Source organism: Mobula hypostoma, chromosome 7, assembly GCF_963921235.1.
Source record: "Mobula hypostoma chromosome 7, sMobHyp1.1, whole genome shotgun sequence".
NCBI classification, from domain to species: domain Eukaryota; kingdom Metazoa; phylum Chordata; class Chondrichthyes; order Myliobatiformes; family Myliobatidae; genus Mobula; species Mobula hypostoma.
The window spans coordinates 179,314,764-179,328,799 of NC_086103.1; the positions used below are offsets into that span (position 1 = coordinate 179,314,764).

Here is a 14,036-nt window from a genome sequence, read left to right on the forward strand (position 1 = left end):
TTGGTTAATGGTAGAGGGGTCCATGGCACATAAAGGGTTTGGGACCCCCTGCTCTAACTGCTGCCTCTATCACATCCTTCCTATTGTACGGTGACCAGAACTATGCCCAGTACTCTAGGCGGGGTTTCACCATCTCATTCAGCTGTAACAGGACCAGACTCGATGGGCTGAATTGGCCTAAATCTGCTCCCATGTCTTATGGTCTTAAAAATATTTAGGTTGGTCGAACATCTGAATGTACTTCTAACAAAGGAAATGATGCTAACAGCTTAAACACTTACAAAAAGGAAAATAAATGAGTGGGAAGGAAAGCCAGAGACTTTGTCCCAGGGTGGAAATGGTTAATACAAAAGGGCATAATGTGAAGGTGATTGGAGGAAAGTACAGGGGGAGGGGATCTCGGTTTTAAAAAAAACTCCTCCCTCAGAGTGGTGGGTGTGTGGAATGCACTGCCAGGTGTAATGGTAGAGACGGATACAGTGGGAACATTAAGGAAACTCTAATATTACACACAGAAGAAAGAAAAATGAAGGGTTATGTTGGAGGGAAGAATTAGATTGATCTTAGAGTAGGTTAAAGGGTTGGCACAAGATCGCGGGCTGAAGAGCTTGTACTGTGCTGTAATATTCTATATTCAAAGTTGTGGATTCTAGGTTCAAGTTGTCCCAGGGTAAATGGGCAAATGGAACCTTGTTTTAACCTGCCATGGATTATCAGCCTTCCCACTCCAGGAATTGCTCCAAGGCACTTAAATTCGTATTCAGTGGGAATTACCTGCAGCTCCAGCCAGCTCGGTGGCTGCGTTCGAGTGCCATTGGCAAACGTCCTCCTCATCCTCTCCTCGCAGTAGGGAGCGTAACCAGGGGGGCCTCCATTGATGAAGTTCCTCAGGTACTGGAAGAGTCAAACCACAGTCAACTATTCACCAAATCATGGGACGGGGTGCGTCAGGGATGACCGACCAAGCACGTAGAGTCTAGGTTTTCAAACTGCCCTCCACAGCTGGTAAAAGAGGTGAGGTGGAGGCTCCAGTGCAGGGGATTGAAAGAGACTGCAGAGGGTTCGGACTCAGCCAGATCCATCACAGACACAAGCCTTCCCACCAGAGAGGACATCTTCAAAACACAGTGTCTCCAGGCAGTGGCATTCATCATGAAGGACCCCACCATCGGGGACACGCCCTCTTCTTATTACTACCATCAGGGTAGAGGTACAAGAGACTGAAGACACACACTCAATGCTTTAGGAACAGCTTCCCCACTGCCATCAGATTTTATTGATGATCCATGAACCTATGAACATTATCTTACTATTCCTCTCTTGTACCATACATTTTCTATTGTAATATAGTGTTTTTTAAAAATGCCTTGCACTGTACTGCTGCCACAAAACAACAAATGTCTTGACATATATCAGTGATAATAAAGCTGATTCTAATTCTCCTGCCCTATGAGTCTAACGAGTCCTGACAAAGGGTCTCGGCTCGAAACATCCACTGCACTTTATTCCATAGATGCTGTCTGGCCTGCTGAGTTCCTCCAGTATTTTGTGTGTGCGCTGCTTCCGCAGATTTTCTTGTTTGTGAAAAGGATTAGCTTTGTTTGTCACATGTACATCAAAACATGCATTGAAATGCGTCAGACTGGGTCAACAACCAACACAGTTTGACTATGGGTTGGGAGACAGCCACAGGTCCAGTGCCATAGCATGCTCAGAACTTACTAACCCTTACCCGTTTGTCTTTGCACTGTGGGAGGAAACCAGAGCACCCGGAGGAAACCCACACAGTCACAGGGAGAATGTACAAACTCCTTACAGCCAGCAATGGGAATTTCACTCCGATTGCTGGTACTGTAATGGTGTTACATTCACCGCTGCGCTGCTGTGCCAGCAGAACACTCCCCCCCGCTGCTTGGGGGTTGCTGAGCAGCACAGCTCAAAGAGCTGGAAGGACGTACTCCACACTGTAGCTCAATAAAAATAAAAACAAAATCTTCCACCTGAGCACATCGCAGCCTTCTGGACTCATTATAGAATTTAACAATTTCAGGCGACTTTATTTCTTAGTCTGCATCAGTCATCCTTCTGTGACATTGGCTCAGTTTGTTTATATTTCTGCACCTCCTCCTTTAACCCCTCTGGGTCTGGAGGTCATGCTCACCCCAAGCGGCCGGGCTTGTTCCCTGCTCTACATTTCACAGCTCCTACATTCTTCTGCCTGTCTTCTCACTCATAAACGGCTCCCACTCACTCACTGGCCAGATAAGCTCGTTTCCAAATTATCTCCGTGGTCACCCTGGTTTGACCCAGCGGCATCCCATTCCTCCCCTCATCTTAAACTCCTTTTGTCTTCTCCTCCCCAGCTCTGTCAAAGGGTCTTCAACCTATAACAGCAACTCTGTCACTCTTCCCATAGATACTGTCCAACATTTCCAGCATTTCTTTTCTTTTTAAAAAAAAAAATCCCCAGATTTTTGGCTTGAATGGTCAAGTGATAACTGATCACCAGAGTAACCTGTGTTCAAAGAAAAACACAGCCATCCTTTATCGCTCTACAAGAGGAACGGGAGCAGAAGGTGAGTGATCATCATCATCATCTTCATTATGTGCTGTGTCGTTATGATGTGGGTGATCACGGTCTTTGACCATGATTGTTCTTGGCCAATTTTACTACAGAAGTGGATGAGAGGTGACCTGATAGAGGTGTATAAGATGATGAGAGGCATTGATCGTATGGATAGTCAGAGGCTTTTTCCCCAGGGCTGAAATGATTACCACAAGAGGGCACAGGTTTAAGGTACTTGGGAGTAGGTACAGAGGAGATGTCAGGGGTAAGTTTTTTTACGCAGAGAGTGGTGAGTGCATGGAATGGGCTGCCGGCAACTGTGGTGGGGGCGGATACGACAGGGTCTTTTAAGTGACTCTTGGATAGGTACATGGAGCTTAGAAAAATAGAGGGCTACGGGTAACACTAGTAATTTCTAAGGTTTGGCACAACTTTGTGGGCCGAAGGGCCTGTATTGTGCTGCAGGTTTTCTATGTTTCTAAGTGGTTTGCCATTGCTTTCTTCTGGGCAGTGTCTTTACAAGACGAGTGACCAAAAGCCATTATCAATACTCTTCAGAGATTGTCTGCCTGGTGTCGGTGGTCACATAGCCAGGACTTGTGATATGCACCAGCTGCTCGTACGACTGTTCACCATCTGCTTCCATGGCTTCTCTTGACCCTGCTTTGGGCTGAGCAGGAAAGCAGGTGCTACACCTTGCCCAAGGGTGACCTGCAGCCTAGCAAACTCAAGGAATGCCTGACACCTCCTTTGGCAGAGACACATTCCCACCCACCACACAAGTGAGTGATAAGATAGAGAAAACCAAAAAAGAATATGGGAGCTGTGAAATACAGAGCTGGAGGACAAGCCCAGCAGATCAGGATGGGCAGGACTTCTACTCCTACATGGGGAGAATGTGGGTGGGGGGGGGGAGCATAGGAGAAAACCAAGGAACTGATCCAACATCACAGATGGACGACCAATAGGGATTGAGAAGTCAAGCTATCTGATGTTTCACAGGAGCCGCAGTTGCGTAGCGTCTAGCGTCAACAATTCACAGCACCGACTATAATATGGGGGTTCAGTTACTGCCGTTGTCTATGAATGTCCTGTTTCCACTCAGTGTCCTGAATCATGAACTCTGCTTCTTTCTCTGCAGATGCTGCCTGACCAGTTGAGTATTTCCTACCATTCCCGACTGAGAATTAAGGTTGGTAAAATTATGGAAGGACTCCAACGGAAGGGAAGCACAAGGAATACATCATGCTGGCGTAGCAGTGCCAACGATCACCGAAAAGGGTTCAATTTCTGCTGCGGTCTATAGTAGGGTTGCCAACGGCCCCGTATTAGCTGGGACATCCCGTATATTGGGCTAAATTGGTTTGTCCCCCGCTAAGGTAGAGCGTTCCTATGAAACCTTTCATGCCGAAATGGTGTAAAGCGAAGAAGCAATTACCATTAATTTATATGGGAAAAATTTTTGAGCGTTCTCAGACTCAAAAAATAACCTACCAAATAATACATAAAATCTAAAATAACACTAACATATAGTAAAAGCAGGAATGATATGATAAATACACAGCCTATATAAAGTAGAAATAATGTATGTACAGTGTAGTTTCACTTAATAGAATTGGGAAAATTAAGCCAAAACTGATTTGTAGAAAAAAAAAATCGGCATGTACACGCATGCGTACGTCATGTATGCTCACACAGGTGCCCGCACAAGGCTTCACGGTCATGGTAGTCTTTCTTGGGGTAAACACAAGTGTCCCGTATTTGACTGCTACTTTTGTCCCTTATTTGGGAGTGAGAAAGTTGGCAACCCTAGTCTATAAGGAATTTGTGTCTTCTCCCTGTTACCGCATGGGTTTCTGCCGGGTGCTCCGGTTTCAGCTCACATTTCAAAAGCCGAACAGGTTAGAGATAGTGAGCTGTGGGCATGCAATTGATCATAGAGTGCGTTAAAAGGTCAGCACAACATTGTGCGCCATAGGGCCTGTACCATACTGTAAGGCTCTGGGCTAGCGCCAGAAACGTGGCAACACTTGTGGGATGTCCAGCAGAATCGAAGGTTAATTGATGTGATGCAAACAGCACATTTCAATGTATGTTTCAATGTACTTGTAACAAATAAAGCTAATCGTAAAAACCTCAAGTCAAAAGGGGCCTTGATCAGTTACATTTGAAGATTAATGAAGGAATTGATGGAAACGTACCTTCACAAATTTCTCAGATGGAGCAAAGCACCCGACGCAGAGGCACATGAGGATCCAGCCGCGGGCGTGGCTGCTTTTGGACGGATTCTGGCTCAGCTGCTTACAGATCTGACAGTAAATCTCATCCCTGTCATGGAACAGACAATTTATAAAAGGCATTTGCTTACACTGCCTCAACTCCCTCCCTACTCCAGTCAGTCCTCTGTACCTCCATCCACGGAAATGTAGTGGCTAGTGTTACAGCTTACGGAGTTCTGGAGTTCAGAGTTCAATTCCCGTGCTGTCTGTTTGGAGTTTGTATATTCTCGCCGTGACAGTGTGGGTTTCCTCCGAGTGCTCTGGTTTCCTCCCATTGGTTAGTAGGTTGATTGCTCGTTGTAAATTGTCCTGTGATTAGACTAGGGTTAAATGGGTGGGCTGCTGGGCAGTGTAGCTCATTGGACTGAAGGGCTTGTTCTGTACTGCGTCTCTAAATAAAAAATAAAACCCTCATCACCGGCCGACACTGCACCTGAACAAAAAAAGTCTGGCATTTTATTGAAGAATGCAAACGTTTCATCACCAGTGACTGCTTTCTGTCTCTTGGAACACATCGGTTTATTGACGCTGTGGATTGAGACCCTTCATCAGGACTTTGAAAGGAAGGGGCCAGAAGGCAGAATAAGGAGGTGGGGGTGTAGGAAAAAGGGGTAAGGAGTACAAACTGGCAGGTGATAGGTGAGCAACAAACAGAATGCTCGAGGAACTGGAGGAAGTGCTTGAGTTCTTCCAGCATTTTGCGTGTTGCTCTGGATGGGAGCTCAACGTTCAGGGATATTCAATATTCAGGAGGGATAGACATGAAAGAAAAGGAGGTGGGGTGGCGTTGCTGGTTAAAGAAGAGATTAACGCAATAGAAAGGAAGGACATAAGCCGGGAAGATGTGGAATCGATATGGGTAGAGCTGCGTAACACTAAGGGGCAGAAGACGCTGGTGGGAGTTGTGTACAGGCCACCTAACAGTAGTAGTGAGGTCGGGGATGGTATTAAACAGGAAATTAGAAATGTGTGCAATAAAGGAACAGCAGTTATAATGGGTGACTTCAATCTACATGTAGATTGGGTGAACCAAATTGGTAAAGGTGCTGAGGAAGAGGATTTCTTGGAATGTATGCGGGATGGTTTTTTGAACCAACATGTCGAAGAACCAACTAGAGAGCAGGTTATTCTAAACTGGGTTTTGAGCAATGAGGAAGGGTTAATTAGCAATCTTGTCGTGAGAGGCCCCTTGGGTAAGAGTGACCATAATATGGTGGAATTCTTCATTAAGATGGAGAGTGACATAGTTAATTCAGAAACAAAGGTCCTGAACTTAAAGAGGGGTAACTTTGAAGGTATGAGACATGAATTAGCTAAGATAGACTGGCAAATGATACTTAAAGGATTGACGGTGGATATGCAATGGCAGGCATTTAAAGATTGCATGGATGAACTACAACAATTGTTCATCCCAGTTTGGCAAAAGAATAAATCAAGGAAGGTAGTGCACCCATGGCTGACAAGAGAAATTAGGGATAGTATCAATTCCAAAGAAGAAGCATACAAATTAGCCAGAAAAAGTGGCTCACCTGAGGACTGGGAGAAATTCAGAGTTCAGCAGAGGAGGACAAAGGGCTTAATTAGGAAGGGGAAAAAAGATTATGAGAGAAAACTGGCAGGGAACATAAAAACTGACTGTAAAAGCTTTTATAGATATGTAAAAAGGAAAAGACTGGTAAAGACAAATGTAGGTCCCCTACAGACAGAAACAGGTGAATTGATTATGGGGAGCAAGGACATGGCAGACCAATTGAATAATTACTTTGGTTCTGTCTTCACTAAGGAGGACATAAATAATCTTCCAGAAATAGTAGGGGACAGAGGGTCCAATGAGATGGAGGAACTGAGCGAAATACATGTTAGTAGGGAAGTGGTGTTAGGTAAATTGAAGGGATTAAAGGCAGATAAATCCCCAGGGCCAGATGGTCTGCATCCCAGAGTGCTTAAGGAAGTAGCCCAAGAAATAGTGGATGCATTAGTGATAATTTTTCAAAACTCGTTAGATTCTGGACTAGTTCCTGAGGATTGGAGGGTGGCTAATGTAACCCCACTTTTTAAAAAAGGAGGGAAAGAGAAACCGGGGAATTATAGACCGATTAGCCTAATGTCTGTGGTGGGGAAACTGCTGGAGTCAGTTATCAAAGATGTGATAACAGCACATTTGGAAAGTGGTGAAATCATCGGACAAAGTCAGCATGGATTTGTGAAAGGAACATCATGTCTGACGAAGCTCATAGAATTTTTTGAGGATGTAACTAGTAGAGTGGATAGGGGAGAACCAGTGGATGTGGTATATTTGGATTTTCAAAAGGCTTTTGATAAGGTCCCACACAGGAGATTAGTGTGCAAACTTAAAGCACACGGTATTGGGGGTAAGGTATTGATGTGGATAGAGAATTGGTTAGCAGACAGGAAGCAAAGAGTGGGAATAAACGGGACCTTTTCAGAATGGCAGGCGGTGACTAGTGGGGTACTGCAAGGCTCAGTGCTGGGACCCCAGTTGTTTACAACATATATTAATGACTTGGATGAGGGAATTAAATGCAGCATCTCCAAGTTTGCGGATGACACGAAGCTGGGCGGCAGTGTTAGTTGTGAGGAGGATGCTAAGAGGATGCAGGGTGACTTGGATAGGTTGGGTGAGTGGGCAAATTCATGGCAGATGCAATTTAATGTGGATAAATGTGAAGTTATCCACTTTGGTGGCAAAAATAGGAAAACAGATTATTATCTGAATGGTGGCCGATTAGGAAAAGGGGAGGTGCAACGACACCCGGGTGTCATTATACACCAGTCATTGAAAGTGGGCATGCAGGTACAGCAGGCGGTGAAAAAGGCGAATGGTATGCTGGCATTTATAGCGAGAGGATTCGAGTACAGGAGCAGGGAGGTACTACTGCAGTTGTACAAGGCCTTGGTGAGACCACACCTGGAGTATTGTGTGCAGTTTTGGTCCCCTAATCTGAGGAAAGACATCCTTGCCATAGAGGGAGTACAAAGAAAGTTCACCAGATTGATTCCTGGGATGGCAGGATTTTCATATGAAGAAAGACTGGATGAACTAGGCTTGTACTCGTTGGAATTTAGAAGATTGAGGGGGGATCTGATTGAAACGTATAAAATCCTAAAGGGATTGGACAGGCTAGATGCAGGAATATTGTTCCCGATGTTGGGGAAGTCCAGAACGAGGGGTCACGGTTTGAGGATAAAGGCGAAGCCTTTTAGGACTGAGATTAGGAAAAACTTCTTCACACAGAGCGTGGTGAATCTGTGGAATTCTCTGCCACAGGAAACAGTTGAGGCCAGTTCATTGGCTATTTTTAAGAGGGAGTTAGATATGGCCCTTGTGGCTAGGGGGATCAGAGGGTATGGAGGGAAGGCTGGTGCAGGGTTCTGAGTTGGATGATCAGCCATGATCATAATAAATAGCGGTGCAGGCTCGAAGGGCCAAATGGCCTACTCCTGCACCTATTTTCTATGTTTTCTATATGCAGGATCTCTTGTGTAGGTGGTAAGTGAGACCAGGTGAGGTGGGTGGGTAGCGGATTGAGAGATGTCACAAGAAGCTGGGAGGTGATAGCTGGAAGAGGTAAAGAGCTGAAGAAGGAATCTGATTGGACAGTGGACCATGATTTGTTACCTTGGCGAAGATTTCCTGCACTCACCCTCTAAGCCAAAAACACTTAGTCATTGTGGCACTTTGATAACATGGCCACTGTGTTGAAGTTTAACATTGGAGCTTACATCCTGTCCCCTTCACTCCAAACTTCCAATCCTCTATTTTACATCCAAGTTGACCTTGGGGTCATTCCATAGTTCTCCACATGTTTGAACACAGGTTAACAGGGTGGTGAAGGCTTCCTTGCCTTCATAAGTCTGTGCTTAAAATACAAGAGTTGGAACTTTACATTGCAGCTTTACAAAGATAGTTAGGTTGTATTTGAAGTCACGTGATAATCTCCTGACACTTTTAGGAGCACTGGACAGAACACCTAGTACATCTCCTCTGTCCTTCCTAACAACAACATCATCATCATCATCATCAGGTGCCGTGCCCAGTTTGAGCTTTGACTGCCATGGCCCACACACTCCTGTTTTGGGTCAAGTGGATCAATTCATTGGTATTCATTTCCAGTTCTCTGGCTGCTGTCTCCATCATCATTTGTCTTTGCCTTCCTCTTGCTTTCTTCCCTTCAATCTTTCCCATAATTACTGTGCATTCTAACTCCTCTTTCCTAATCACATGTCCAATGAAGTTACATTGCCTTTTCACAATCTCATACATTATTTCTCTTTTTGTGTTTGCTCTGTTCATGACATCCTCGTTAGATATTCATTTCATCCATGATATTCTTTGCATCCTCCTCAAAAACCACATCTTTGCTGCTACAATTCGTTTCCTCATGTTACTAGATATTGTCTAACATTCTGACCCATATAACATAACTGGATAAACATAATATTTCAGTACTCTGAGGTGGGTTGTCATGCCTAGTTTGGTATTGGTCAGTATACTCTTCATTCTTGTAAAGGTGTCCTTTGCCATCCCTATTCTTCTTTTGATGTCCAAGTCGCACCTGCCATCTGATGTCACCACCTTCCTAAGTAGCAAAAGTTCTGTACTTGTTTTATGTCTTCCCCATTTATTCTCAGCCTGCAGATAGGATTCTCTTTTTGGATATCACCATAGACTGTCTTTTTGCAATTGATAGATAGACCCATTTTTGCACTTTCTTCAACAATTATATCAATTAAGTTTAGTAGTTCTTCCTCCATACTTGCAATTAACACAATGTCATCTGCATATCTAAAATTATTGATGTTTTCACCACCATCTTTAATTCCCAAGATGTCAAATATACAAAAGCATTTGATAAAGTGAAGCACAATAAGTTAGAAACCATAGAAACCATAGAAAAACTACAGCACAGAAACAGGCCTTTTGCCCCTTCTTGGCTGTGCCGACCCATTTTCTGCCTAGTCCCACTGACCTGCACACGGACCATATCCCTCCATACACCTCCCATCCATGTATCTATCCAATTTATTCTTAAATGTTAAAGAAGAACCCGCATTTACCACCTTGTCTGGCAACTCATTCCATACTCCCACCACTCTCTGTGTGAAGAAGCCCCCCCTAATGTTCCTTTTAAACTCCCCCCCCCACCCTTAACCCATGTCCTCTGGTTTTTTTTTCTCCCCTAGCCTCAGTGGAAAAAGCCTGCTTGCATTCACTCTATCTACACCCATCATAATTTTATATACCTCTATTAAATCTCCCCTCATTGTTCTACGCTCCAGGGAATAAAGTCCTAACCTATTCAACCTTTCTCTGTAACTGAGTTTCTCAAGTCCCGGCAACATCCTTGTAAACCTTATCTGCACTTCTCTGCAAGTTATTTGAAATATTACAGAAAACTCTAGATCTAGATTCGAAAGGCCTCCGCATAATCAGAAATCTGTACTGGGAACAAACTGCCGCTGTAAGAATAGATGGAGAAATGAGGCAGTTTATGAAAATCTAGAGAGGCGTTAGACAAGGGTGTGTTTTCTCCCCTAACAACATCATGGGACCAAATATCTCCACCCTAGATCGGAAATATTCCTATTTAAATGTTGCATTTGAAAATATTCACTGTCAACACTATAGCACTTCCCAAGTACTCTACCTAGAGTCAGTGTCAGAGCACTATAGCACAGAAACAGGCCTTTCAGCCCATCTAATCCACGCTGACCAGTTTTTCTCCCTAGTCCCATCTACATGCACCCAGATCATAGCCCTCCATACCTCTCTCATTCAAGTTCCTTTCCAAGCTTCTCCTAAACATTGCAATTAAATCTGCCTCCACCACTCCCACTGACAGCTTTATCCACACTCATACCACCCCCGAGTGAAGAAGCTCTCCCCCTCAAATTGTCCTTGAATATTCACCTCTGACCTCTAGTTGTAGTCTCACCCAACCTCAGTGCAAAAAGCCTGCATGTCTTTATCTTATCTATAACCCTCATAACTTTATATACCCTATGAAATCTCCCCTCATCTCCTGTGCTCAGTGGAAGAAAATTCTAACCTACTCAACCTTTCCATATAACGTATGTTCTCAAGTCCTGGCAAAATCCTTGTCAATTTTCTCTGCATTCTTTCAACCTTATTGATATCTTTCCTCTAGGTAGGTGACCAGAACCCCACACAATACTCCAAATTCACCCTCACCAGTGTCCATAAGACCATAAGATTAAGGAGTAGAATTAGGCAATTTGGTGAATCGCTTCTGCTCCACTATTTAATCATCACTGATCCAATTTTCCTCTCAGCCCCAGTCTCCTGCCTTCTCCCCATATCCCTTCATGCCTGACCAATCAAGAATCTATAAACCTCTGTCATAAATATACATAAAGACTTGGCCTCCACAGCTGCCTGTGAAAAAGAATTCTACAGATTCAGTGCTCTCTGGCTAAAGAAATTCCTCCTCATCTCCATCCAAAAAAAGGGCACCCCTCTATTCTGAGGCTGTGTCCTCTGGTCTTAGACACTTCCACCATAGGAAACATCCTCTCCACATCCACTCTATGAAGGCCTTTTACCATTTGATAGGTTTCAGTGAGGTTACCCCTCCTTCTTCTGAATTCTGGTGAATACAGGCCCAGAGCCATCAAATGCTATTCATATGACAAGCTATTCAATCCTGGGATCACTTTCGTGAATCTCCTTTGAACTGCCTCCAATTTCCACACATCCTTTCTAAGATAAAGGGCCCAAAACTACTCACAATACTCCAAGTGAGGCTTCAGTGCTTTAAGTCTCAGCATTACATCCTCGCTGTTATACTCTAGTCCTCTTCAAATGAATGCAAACATTGCATTCACCTGCCCTCACCACAGACTTGAGCTGCAAATTAACCTTTAGGGAATCCTGCACAAGGACTCCCAAGTCCCTCTGCACCTCAGATTTTTGTCAATCCTTTCATTTCTTCTACCAGAGTGCACCAGTACACTTCCCCGTACTGTATTCCATCTGTCATTTCTTTGCCCCTTTGTCCAAGTCCTTCTATAGCCTCTCTACTTCCTCAAAACTGCCTGTCCCTCCAACTATCTTCATATCGTCTGCAGACTTTGCAACAAAGCCATCAAATCCATTATCCAAATCATTGCCATATAACGTAAAAAGAAGTAGTCCCAACACAGAGTCAGGTGGAACACCACTAGTCATCAGCAGCTGGCCAGAAAAGGCTCCCTTTATTCCCACTCTATGCCTCCTGCCCATCAGCACTGCTTTATCCAAGCTAGGATTTTTCCTGTAATATCATGGGCTTGTTAAGCAGCTTCCTGTGTGGCACCTTCTGAAAATCCAAGTACACAATATCAGCTGATTCTCCTTTGTTTATCCTGCTTGTTATTTCTTCAAACAATTCCAACAGATTTGTCAGGCAAAATTTTCCCTTGAGGAAACCAAGCTTGCTACGGCCCATTCTACCATGTGCCTCCAAGTAGCCTGAGATCTCATCCTTAATAATCGACTCCAACATCTTCCCAACAACGGAGGTCAGACTAACTGGCCTATAGTTTCCTTTCTTCTGCCTCCCTCCTTTCTTGAAGGATGGAGTAACACTTGCAATTTTCCAAACTTCTGGAACCATTCTTATACAACTTCAACATAACGTCCCAACTCCTGTAGGCAATGATTTGATTTATGAAGGCCTAGGTGCCAAAAGCTCTTTTCACAACTTCATTTGCCTGTGAAGCCTCATTCAAGGAATTATGGAGCTGTACTCCCGGCTCTGGAGCAGGACTTGAACCAACAAATTTTTGGATTGAAGAGACGTAGTGAAGCCAATTTATTGGAAGATGAGGTGGGATGGAGAAAAAAAAAAGCATGAAAATACATTCCAACAATAATCATTTTAGCTACTGTATATCACTAATGAACAAGAAGTCGACAGGGTGGATGTGGAGATGGTGGTCCTCCTTTCTCAATCCTTACTGGGGTCCAATTAACAAGGGAAGGGAGAAACTGAGAGGCGAGTGGACAATTGTGTCTTGTACCTGAGCTCAGGGCGTAGAATACCATTCCCGATGATGAAGTGAAGTTTCTCCAGGTTAGAGGTAGGTCGGTCTTCCAGCATGCTGTTCCCCCTGAGGCTGTAGTCCCCGTCGTTCAGTCTCTTTGCCACCTAACCACAGATAAAGGGTCCATGAAGGAGTTGTGACCACAACACAGGGTAAAGGTCTTAGTCCTAGTGAAAAGTTGCAGGAGGATAACCAAACCAAAATTAATGAGAATTTTATCTTAATTCTTTTTTTAAGGAACAACCTCTCTCACTCAAAGTCAGCAAAACCAAAGAGCTGATTATGAGTACAGGAGGAACAGGCCAGAGGTCCATGAACCAGTCCTCATTAGAGGATCGGAGATGGAGAATGTCAGCAATTTTAAATTCCTTGGAGTTATCAGCCACAGCTCCAATCTGCTTATTAAATTTGCGGACGACACTACATTGATTGGCCTCATCTTAAATAATAACAAGGCAACCTACAGTGAAGAAGTCGTCACCCTGACGCAGTGGTGTCAAGAAAACAACCTCTCCCTCAATATCTCAAAAACAAAGGAGCTGGTTGTAGACTACAGGAGGAATGGAGACGGGCTAACCCCTATTGACATCAATGGATCTGGGATTGAGAGGGTGAACAGTTTTAAGTTCCTCAGCATACAAATCGCTGAGGATCTCACGTCTGTACATACTGACTGCGTGGTGAAAAAAGCACAACAGCACCTCTTTCACCTCAGACGGCTGAAGAAGTTCGGCATGAGTCCCCAAATCCTAAGGACTTTCTACAGGGACACAATTGACAGCATCCTGACTGGCTGTATCACTGCCTGGTGTGGGAACTGTACTTCCCTCAATCACAGGGCTCGGCAGAGGGTGGTGCAGACAGCCCAGCGCATCTGTAGATGTGACCTTCCCACTGTATCGATTCCACAACCTATGGACTCACTTTCAAGGACTCTATAACTCATGCCTTAGTGTTATTTATTTACTCCTCTTATTTGTACAATTTGCCTTCTTTTGCACATTGGTTGTTTATCAGCCTTTATGTGCAGTTCTTCATAAATTCTATTTAATTTCTTTATTTTTCTGTAAATGGCCGCAAGAAAATGAATCTGAAGGTAGTATATGGTGACATACATATACTTT

At 44.1% G+C, this 14,036-nt stretch overlaps 1 protein-coding gene across 3 annotated transcripts in view; it reads right to left on the reverse strand.

The window, feature by feature from the left end:
• Positions 1-14,036, reverse strand: part of myo7aa (myosin VIIAa) — a 286,417-nt gene that overhangs the window by 72,073 nt on the left and 200,308 nt on the right. For all 3 annotated transcript variants that reach the window (XM_063054640.1, XM_063054639.1, XM_063054638.1), the window contains 3 exons: positions 12,889-13,016; positions 4,768-4,894; positions 775-894 (listed from right to left, as the gene is read on the reverse strand). In XM_063054640.1, the coding sequence (XP_062910710.1) occupies positions 775-894; positions 4,768-4,894; positions 12,889-13,016 (375 nt within the window). The remainder of the gene's footprint in view (positions 1-774; positions 895-4,767; positions 4,895-12,888; positions 13,017-14,036) is intronic.